Source organism: Pteropus vampyrus, unplaced genomic scaffold (assembly GCF_000151845.1).
Source record: "Pteropus vampyrus isolate Shadow unplaced genomic scaffold, Pvam_2.0 Scaffold357, whole genome shotgun sequence".
Taxonomy (NCBI): Eukaryota; Metazoa; Chordata; class Mammalia; order Chiroptera; family Pteropodidae; genus Pteropus; species Pteropus vampyrus.
The window spans coordinates 105,109-115,128 of NW_011889138.1; the positions used below are offsets into that span (position 1 = coordinate 105,109).

At 38.3% G+C, this 10,020-nt stretch overlaps 1 protein-coding gene across 17 annotated transcripts in view; it reads right to left on the reverse strand.

The window, feature by feature from the left end:
- Positions 1–10,020, reverse strand: part of LOC105304862 (zinc finger protein 501-like) — a 42,924-nt gene that overhangs the window by 4,515 nt on the left and 28,389 nt on the right. For 9 of the 17 annotated variants that reach the window (XM_023522756.1, XM_023522758.1, XM_023522760.1 and 6 more), the window contains 3 exons: positions 1,487–1,525; positions 918–1,033; positions 56–182 (listed from right to left, as the gene is read on the reverse strand). In XM_023522756.1, the coding sequence (XP_023378524.1) occupies positions 56–182; positions 918–989 (199 nt within the window). In that variant the 5' untranslated portion in view covers positions 990–1,033; positions 1,487–1,525. The remainder of the gene's footprint in view (positions 1–55; positions 183–917; positions 1,034–1,486; positions 1,526–10,020) is intronic. The other 8 variants (XM_011379165.2, XM_023522763.1, XM_011379164.2 and 5 more) reach the window with 3 other exon arrangements.

Sequence of the window (10,020 nt, forward strand, 5' to 3'; positions counted from 1 at the left end):
GTCCCTGGAAAACGGGAAAGACAGACAGGCCTGGGGTGGGAGGTGAGGGCCTTACCCAACGACACAGCAAGTGCAAAGACCTCCAGCATCACATCGCGGTACAGGAGCCTCTGAGCCTCATCAAGAAGCCTCCACTCCTCCTGGGAAAAGTAGACAGCCACATCCTCAAAGGTCACAGAGCCCTGTGAGGAGGGGGACAGTTGTGTCCTTAAGCAGTTCTTACCCTAGCCCTACTGACATTTGCTCTCTGACTGCTGGGTCCAACCTAAGCAACAAGGGGCCAGCCTGGGTGCCATCTAAGCTCTGCACCCGAGAGATGGGGCCCCCATCCCTCTCCACACTCTCTAAGAGTCCCTTTCCTTCACAGCCTGAGAGTCCCTGATCATGCCTTCCAGACATGACCAAAGTTGGTCCCATCTTTAACAGCTCCCAGTCTAGGGCCCTGGGGCTCACATTCCTCTTCTGTGTGCACATCATGCACCAGGCTGCATCACACACCTGACCCACAAGGCAGCAGTTCCCAGCCTCCTCACATACCCTCCTGTACGTGGCACTCATAAAGTGCCAGGTTGACTTCAACCTTACTCATGACCCTGTGCAGGTCCACACATTCTGGTCCTGTCTTTTACAATCTATGTCCACGTAACAGCCACCTGACACATGAAGTAAGCTAAGCTGATGTTCTGACACCAAAGCCTGGTGTGTGCAGAGCGGCGTTTGAAAGCATCTCCATCCCCCATGAAGACCTGGGCCACCTGCTAGACTTTCCCCTTCCCTAGTGACCAAGTAGTCTTGTCTTTGTGACATTCACCACCCTCACCACTTACCTTAGCAAAAAACTGTCTTCCCTTGTCCCCTAATGATAAGGCCACCATGATCTGAACACAGCCCCCTCTATATCAGACCCCAAGTTCCACCTTGGCCCACATGCTGGATGCTGCAGTTTGGTTGTCTCCATCCTGAAGCTTGCCCAGCGCTCCAGATTCCATCCAGCTGTGCACTCATCCTCTGTAGTTGGGTGTCTCTGGAACATCTGAGACAACATGGCCAAAACCTCGTTCCTACTATCTCCCTGAAAGGTACTCCCACCACTGATTTGCCATTTTAGTTGATGACACTTTCCATCTTTCCAGTCATCTGTGACTTCTCTGTCACCCTCCACAAGTAAAATGTGGTCAACCCGAGCCCGACTTTCAAAACAAGTCCAAATGCCAAACATTTCTCCCACCTCCTTGGTTCCTATTCTCCCTACTGTGTTCTGCACTACGGTGGAAGACAGATCACTTTTCTCCTCTCCAAAATGTCCATGGCTGCCAACACTCCGGGCATGACTCCAGCCCAGAAGTCCTACAACAAACATGCCCATCTCAGTCTCATCTTCCAGTCTGTGTACCTAAGACACTTTGTTCCACTGGTTGCCAAAACAGGAAACTATGGCCTTGACTTAAAACATGGGTTTGGGAGTTGCCGGACACCCAATACTCACCAGTGCAGGGTCCATAAGTGCCTCTGCTGACAGCGGAACCTAGGGAAAGATCAAGGCCATGTCATTTTAATTCCCCCTCAGGAACACAGGCAAAACAGAAGTGTTAAAAGACTTGACATTTTAGGTGACTGGGAAATAAAACATGGAGGAGAGCGGAAGACATGTTATGGAGTTGCGTCAGAATACTCAGTGTGCCAAGTAGTAGCATCCACAAGGCTGCAGTGGCTGGATCCCAATGAGCAGCCAGAAGAGAAGCTACAGATGCACTTTAGTGCCCACTGTGGCCTCAAGCAAAAGGAGATCAGAAGCTGCTTCTTTCATGGGAAAAGATCTGTCTCCCCCTCCTTACTCCTTCCCCTCCGCATCATGTCAGAGCTGGGCAGAGGTGGCTAGGAAGCTGCCACCTTTACTTGAGGAAGGGGTACAATGCTGTGAGATCGTGTACTTGCCTCCTCTACCCCACACATCTGGCACAACCCAGTAAATCAAAAACACAATAGAAAAAAGAGGTAGCTCTGGGAATTGTTGGAAAACCAATTCTCCACAGCCTGTGACCGAGGGACACCCACTATCCCCGTGACATTTTCCTTAACTGAAGCGACGTCCCTCCACACAATCCCAGAGCTGCAAACAGTGCTGGGAAGCGAAAAACCTTGTGCCTACAGAACCATCTACTGGAAAATCAAAAGAAGTACCCTCTTGCTGAGTCATTGAGAGCAAAATGGTACCTAAGCAAGAAAAGAGCTCACTATACAACCTGAAATGCCCAGAGAAACATCAAAAGGCATGAACAATCAAGGTAACTTGGGAACACAGAAAGAAAATGAAGACTCCAGAAACCGAACTCAAGTCACGCGAAGACTGTGATTTATATGACAGAATTTGAGATTCTAGTTATGAAGCTCAAGCAGACAAGAGAGATCCCTGAAAGACAAAATTCAATGAGCTCAGGAAGAAAGCTAATGAACAGAAGATTTTACCAAAATCATATAAAAAGACAACCAAACAGAAATTCTGGAGCTGAAGAACTCAATAAATGAGATGAGGAAATGCATCAGAGAAAACATGAGAAACACAGACAGTTGGAAGAAAGAAGGAGTGGGCATGAAGAGAGAAACCTAAAAATGAAAAGAACTCTATGAGAACTATCTGATGCCATGGGCACTAACGATCTTGGGGAAAAAAAACCCCTGGACTTTAGAATAGCAGATACTATCAAAAACACCAAATTTTATCAACAAGATCTTTCTCCCAGACACTTTTATTTAACCTGTCAAAAATTAATGACAAAGAAAGAATTCTCAAAGCAGCCAGGAAAAAAATAGACTGTACTCTTCTATAAAGGAAATAGCACTGTTATCAGCAGATTTTTCAGGAGAGGGGGAAGAAAATACTGAAAGAGAACCATCAGCCCAGCAGAATACATTCAAGAAAGTTACCCTTTTAGGTATGAAGGAGAACTCTAAAGGAGAATCAAGGCTTTCCCAAACAAATGGCAGTGGAGAAAATTTACCAGCACGGGACCTGCATTATAAAAAATGTTGAAACAAAAGTATGCAAAACTTTTCAGTAAGATGAATTGACAGAAGCAGAAAATTGCAACTCTACTTCAAAGAACACTGGCATTTAATTTTGATGTAAAGGTGATGGGGGAAATGGGTATTAAAAATAACTAACTACTGCAATTTGTACTGAATGTACATCAGGGAATAATTTGTGACACAGGGAGAAAAAAGGATTGAGCAAATGCAGATAGAGGCACTCAGGAGAAAAAGGACTGTGTATGTAGGAAACATTTTACACAAACCAAATGGTAAACCACAAAACAAAAACCTAGAGCTAAGATATGGAGGAGGAAAAAAAAAAAAACAGAAAACCGCCAAACTATAAAAGGCACATGAAGTCATAAAAATAAAAAGATACAGAGTAACCAGAAAACACAAGATATTCCAGGCATTTTAAGTAAGTTCTCACAGAGCCGTAATCATCCTAAATGTAAATGGAATGAAGTCCCCACTGAAAAGGCACAGAGTGTCAGGATGGATGAACAAGATGAACTGCATGTGGCCTGCAGACTCCTCTCAGCTCCAAAGACAAAACAGAGGCTCAAAGTGAAGGGATAGAAGATGAGATTTCATGCAAACGGCATCCTGAGAAAAACACATGTAGCTGTACCTAATATCAGGCTGAAACGAACATTTTATAATGATGAAGGTAACAATTCATCAAGAAGACATGACACTTATCAACAGATATGCACCCAACCTGTACTGACAGACCTAAAGGGAGAAACTGACTTGACTGCCCCCAGAGACAGCAGTGGCTAGATATCCAGACAGAAAGTCAATAAGGAATATTGGCCTTAAATGACACATCAAACCCTATGCACTTCTTAACTGGTATTTTTAGAATTTTCTACACCAAAGTGACAGAATGTACCTTCTCGAAGATAGGCCATATGTTGAAGCAGAACCTAGTCGCAATAAATTTAAGAAGAATGAAACCATACCAAGCATATTTTCCCACCACAAATAGGTGTAGATAAAACAACATACTAGAATGACCAGCTACTGAGTCAAAAGAGATACAAAAAAAAAAAGAGATCAAAAGATGATGATACATAGTGATGAATAAAAAGATGACACAGCAAAATTTGGGGAATGCAACAAAAAAGTGCTACTAAAAGGAAAGTTTACAGACCTGTCTCAAATGAACAATCTAACATTATATACCTTTAAAGAACTGGAAAAAGAATAAATGAAGCTCAAAGTCAGCAGAGAGAAGAAAATAATAAAAATTAGAGCAGAAATAGAGAAAAAAGACAATAGAAAAAATTAAAAAAACAGGTCAACAAAATTCACAAACTTGTGGTTACACTCAAGGAAAGAAAAGAGAAGATTCAAATAAATAAATTCAGGAATAGGAGAAGTTACAAAGAACAAACACCACAGAAAATATACAAAGGACTGCAAGAACACTGTGAAAGGCACTATACCACCAAATTCGATAATCTAGAAAAAATGAACAAATTCTTAGAATACAACTTTTTCAGTCTAACGGATGAAGAAGTGGAAAACCTAGACAGACAGACTGGTCACTAGGAAGGAAACTGAAACAGTCACTAAAACCTCCCAAAGTCCAGGATCTGATGGCTTCACTGGTGAATTCTACCAAACATTCAAAGACAATTTCATATTAATCCTTCTCAACCTCTTCCTAACTCATTTAATAAGGCCAATATTACCCTGATGCCAAAATCTGGTAAAGATGACACAGAAAAGAAACCTATAGACTAATAATATCTCTGATGAATACAGTTGCAAAAATCCTAAACAAAATACTAGCAAATTGAATACAACAAGCAATACATTAAAAACATTACATCATGATCAAGTGGGTTTCATTCTAGGGACACAAGGATGGTTTAACAATAGGCAAATCAATTAATGTGATACACCACATAAACAAAGGATAAAATTCATATGATCATATCAATAGATGCAGAAAAAGCATTTGACAAGATACACCATCCATTTATGATTAAAACATGTAACAAAATGGGTATAAAGGAAAGTACCTCAACATAATAAAGGCCATCATATATGACAAATACTCAGTTAATGGTGAAAAACTAAATGTTTTCCCTCTAAGATCAGGAACAAGACAAGGTTGCCTGCTCTCCTCTCGCCATTGTTATTCAACACAGTACTGGAATCCTCGTCAAAATCCCAATGGGATTTTTCATAGAAATACAACAAAAAAATCAAATTTGTATGAGACTATAAAAGACCCCTAAATAGCCAAAGCAATCCTGAGAAAAAAGAACAAAGCCAGAAGCATCACACTCCCTGACTACAAAGCTACAAGAATGAAATCAGAACCACAGATGAATGAAACAGAATTGAGAGCCCAGGGATAAACTCACAACATACATGGGCAACAAATTTTCAACGAAGGAGCCAAAAACATACAATGGAAAAAGAAAAAGCCTCTTCAATAAAGAGTGTTGGGAAAACTGGAATGCTACATGCAAAAGAATGAAACTGAACTCCTGAGACCATACACAAAAATTAATTCAAACTGGATGAAAGACTTAATATAAGACCTAAAACAATAAAATACGTAGAAGAAAACGCAGGCATTCAACTTATGAACCTTGGTCTCAGAGGGATTTTTGTGAAGTTGACTACAAAGGCAAGGCAAAGAAAAGGAAAAACAAATGGAACTAATCAAACTAAAAAGCTTCACATAGCAAAAGAAACCAACCAAAGAACAAAAAGGCAACGACTGAATAGAAGATATTTCCCAATGATCCCTTCAATGAGGGATCCCTTCCTAAAATCTCTCAAAAGTCCACAAACCCCAACAAGCAGGTGGGTCCTGTACCCCTTGCTAAGTGGCCACAAGCCCAGCACAGCTGGCCACTGGTCTCAGTTCACTTTATGGTGCCTACCAGAGGGTCCTAAGCCCAGTGCTAGCAGTAGCAGGCCTGAGTTTGCAGCGCAGCCTCTTCCAAGTGCCTCTAAATCCAGCACAAAAGTGGCAACCAACCATGGAACACATTATAGCTCCCACCAGGTGGTCCCAACCCAGGCACAAATGGCAGGTGACCTTGGCCTGCATCAGGGCACCTCCCAAGAGACCCAGAACCAACCCATCTGGTAGCTGACTTCAGAGTACCACCCAACCAGCTCTGCGAATGACACCTGAAGGACAGACTCAGCAGGCACTAGAGTCCCACTACAACAGACTCTCACTCCATGGGGCCAGCCACACAACCTGTCCACTGTATCTGCAGCTAGCCCTCAGCCAGTAAGCCCAAGGGCCAACATGTGCCAACAATCAAGGCTCAACGACAACAGGAGGGTACACACATACCTCAACATAATAATGGCCATATATGACAAACTCACAACTAACATTATACTCAATGGTGAAAAGCTGAAAGCTTTTTAAGATCAGGAACAAGATTAGAATGTCCACTTTCACCACTTTTATTCAACATAGTATTGGGACTTCTAGCCATAGCAATCAGACAAGAAAAACAAAGGCATCCAAATCAAAATGAAAGAAGTAAAAGTTATTATTTCTAGATGACATGATACTATATAGAGAGAACTCTAAATATTCCACCAAAAAACAATATTCAGTAAAGTAGCAGGATACAAAACTAATATTCAGAAATTGCTTGCATTTTTATACACCAATAACAAATTCTAAAAGAGAAATTAAGAAAACAGTCCCACTTAGAATTGCATCAAAAAGAATAAAATACCTAGAAATAAATTTAACTAGAGATAAAATACCTGTACTCAAAAAACTATAAGGCATTAAAGAAAGAAACTGAAAAAGACCCAAATAAATGGAAACATATACCATGCTCACAAACAGGAAGAATCAACATCATTAAAATCTCCATACCACTACCCAAAGCAATCCACAGATTCAATACAAACCCTATCAAGATACCAATGGTGTTTTTCACAGAACTAGAACAAATAATTCTAAAATTTATATGGAACCAAAAAGACCCCGAATATCTACTCATGAGAAAGAAGTACAAAGTTGGACGTATCAAGCTTCCCGATATCAAACTATAATAAAAGACATAGTACTACCATAAAAACAGACACATAGATCAATGAAACAGAATAGAGAATCCAGAAATAAACCCATGCCTGTACACTCATTTAATACACGACAAAGGAGGCAAGAATATACAACAGGGTATAGACAGACAACGTCTTCAATAAATGGTGTTGAGAAAACTGAACAGATACATAGGAAAAAAATGAAACTAGACCACTATCTTACACCATATACAAGAATAAACTCAAAATGGATTAAAGACTTAAGGATAAGACCCAAAACCATAAAACTCCTAGAAGAAATGTAAACAGTGAACTCTAACACTGCTCTTAGTAATATTTTTTGGGATATATCTCCTCGGACAAGGGAAATAAAAGAAAAAATAAACAAATGGGTTTATATCAAACTAAAAAGTTATTGCACAGAAAAGAAAACCATTGACAAAACAAAAAGACAACCTCGTGAATGGGAAAAGATATTTGCCAATGATACATCCGATAAGAGATTAATACCCAAAATATATAAAAAACTCATACACCTTAACACCAAAAAGAAAAGAATTGATTTTAAAAATGGGCAGAGGCTCAGCCATAAGGAGATGAAATACTGCCATTTGCAACAACATGGATGGACCTTGAAATAATCATACTAAGCGAAATAAGCCAGACAGAAAAGGTTGAAAATCACATGATATCACTTATATGTGGGATATAAACTTAAAAGCAACAAATGAACAGGACAAACAGAGACTCATGGACATGGACAACGGAATAGTGGTTACCGGGGGAGGGGGGAGAATAAATTGTTAAAAAAATAATAATAAATAAATAAAATGTTAAAAAAAATGGGCAGAGGATCTGAACAGACATTTCTCCAAAGAGGATATATGAGTGGACAACAGTCATATGAAAAGATGCTCAATGTCACTAATCATCAGAGATACAAATTAAAACTACAATGAGATATCATCTGACACCTGTCAGAATGGCTATCATCCATAAACCAACAATAAGTGTTGGTGAGGATATGGAGAAAAAGGAACCATCACACATTGTTGGTGGGAATGTAAATTGGTACAGCCGCAAGAATAAGAACTGTATGATTTCCCCCACGTATGGGACTTAAAATAAAAAGCTACAAACCAACCAAACAAACAAAAACCCTCATAGATATAGACAAAGAATGGTGTGGACTAGAAGGGAAGAGGAGTTGGGGGAAGATAAAGAGTGAGTAAATGGTGTCAAATATATATGACAGAAGAACCCTAGACTGCAGTGGTGAACACACAACAGAGTATACAGATGTCTTATTATAAAGATGTAAACCTGATATTTAACCAGTTACCCTCAATAAATTTAATTTTAAAAAACTGATGTCATAAAATTCTAAATTCCAGTGTATTTAATTCATAGAGTAAGTCATAAGCTGGAACTAAATAAATTCTAATAGATTTGACATTAGTAATCCATTTAATAACAAAATTCAAGAACATATATATACTTTCATATTCATTCATGTTTGGAGGTTCAAATTTTTCCATAAATGTTCAGAGAGATTATTTACCATTTTGTTTTGCTATTGTGAATGCTATTTTAAATCTTTAATTTCTTAGATGTTTTTCCCTCCTGTGGTAGAGAACCAAACCACTATTTATTGATTGTGCATACAAAATGAATCTCTGATAAAGTGGCTGTTGCTGGAGTCTCAGTATAGGTGCTCCAGAATTTTGGTTGGGGTAACTGGACCTCGTTTAAATTTAAGAGAAAGGGAACAAGCTAGAACTTAACTTCTGTTCCATCATTATTTTGGAAATAAGATCTTGAGTTCTAAACATCCTGTTAGGACTTTGAAATCACTACTTTTTACCCTTACAATGATTCATTTCTGCTCCATAAAACAAGTATTTTAGCAAAATATCTCAATCACTACCTCTTGTAATATTACAAGAAGACGATGTAACAGTAAAAAATAAAAACTTTGTAAGAGTGTTTGTGTGTGTGTGTGTAAGAATAAGTATGGAATAGATTAAGAAGAATAGGCATAATAAAAATAAGTATAATAATTTAATTTATAGAGCTAAAATGTGAAATTAGTAACATGGCACAAAACAAGACCAAAAAGTGGAAATGTTAGCTCAAATACAATAATTTCTATAAAGAACACATTAAATTGGATGTAAATAATAATGAAATATAAAATAACAGTTTAGAAAGTTACATCATTAGACAGAGGGAATAAAAGCATGCAGTCCAACAAAACAAAGAGCTAAAAATATGTAAAGAAAAGGTAAAGTGTAAGATGAACAGAGGTAGCAGGTATAAATCTGGATGAATTATCCATATAAGTAGTATTGTAGAGGGAAAAAAAAAAATCACACCTAGACATATTACTGAAAATATGAGAGACAAAGAAATAAATATGTCAAAGTGGAGTCAGAAAACCCTATCATATGTGAAGATTAAATCTTTTAGAGTTCTCAATCTAAAAGACAGTGTAGGGGTGCAAGATTATAGACAGTACATTCAAAGCATTAAAAGACTCAGAATAAAACAAAAACCTTAGCACATGCCTGTTTCCACATATTCATATAAGAAAGATATTAAGTCTGTAAGGTCCTGGAATAAGCATGGAAAATAACTGTAACAAAGTGTGTTCTATTATCATCTAAAAAATTTACTATTGATAAAAATGCATTCTTGACAGTTATTAATTTGGTATGTTTAGTGTTCCTAAAAAACAAAATGACTACAAAATTTTGCTAAAATACTTTTTTTCCATGGAGCAGCTAATAAGTTACAAATATAAAAATCCTAAGTATTTTAGAACTCAATTTCTAAAAAGTCACAGGTTATAGGTAGAGATTAAACAAAAAGCATTTTAACATACAAGATTAGAGTAACTGCTATAAAGGAGATCATGACATTATAAAGCTATAATAAAAAAAA